The sequence below is a fragment of the Eimeria mitis genome, genomic scaffold, assembly GCF_000499745.2.
Source record: "Eimeria mitis Houghton genomic scaffold, Emh_scaff2844, whole genome shotgun sequence".
Classification (NCBI taxonomy): domain Eukaryota; phylum Apicomplexa; class Conoidasida; order Eucoccidiorida; family Eimeriidae; genus Eimeria; species Eimeria mitis.
In genome coordinates, this window is record NW_013571183.1 from 5,200 (window position 1) to 5,697 (window position 498).

Consider the following 498-nt stretch of genomic DNA (forward strand, 5'->3'; position numbering starts at 1 on the left):
ATGTTGCGTTTATAGTGGCGTTGGCTGCTGCATTTGATTTAATAAAAAACAGCTGGGAGGCGTCTCCGTGGTCTCTGTCAGAGCAAGACATTGCTGCTGCTGCTGCTGCTGCTGCTGCTCCTGCTGCAGCAGCAGCAGCAGCAGCAGCAGCAGCAGCAGCAGCAAGCAGCAAGGAGCTGCAGGACCCCCCACACCCCAGCAAACTCGCTTTTGTTGCAAAAGTTTTTTTGTTTCGTTTCTGGGAGACACTCGAAAAGGAGACAAAACAAACACGCCAGCAGCGTTAGTCTCCTTGCTGCAGCAGCAGCAGCAGCAGCAGCTGCTGCTGCTGCTGCTGCTGCAGCAACACATGCCACAACAGCAGCAGATGCAGCAGCAGCAGCAGCAGCTGCTGCTGCTGCTGCTGCTGCTGCTGGTGCTGCTGGTGCTGCTGCAGCAACACATGCCATAACAGCAGCAGATGCAGCAGCAACAAATGCTGCTGCAGCTGCTGCAGCT

The 498-nt window shown here is 55.8% G+C and overlaps 1 protein-coding gene across 1 annotated transcript in view; it reads left to right on the plus strand.

Annotated features, from left to right (window-relative positions):
• EMH_0059440 (cysteine desulfurase, putative) overlaps nucleotides 1–287 on the plus strand; it is a gene marked incomplete at both ends in the record, with an annotated part of 2,466 nt that extends 2,179 nt beyond the window's left edge. The window contains one exon of the mRNA XM_013497681.1: nucleotides 16–287. Coding sequence (XP_013353135.1) covers nucleotides 16–287 — 272 coding nt within the window. The remainder of the gene's footprint in view (nucleotides 1–15) is intronic.
• Nucleotides 288–498: the final 211 nt, after the last annotated feature.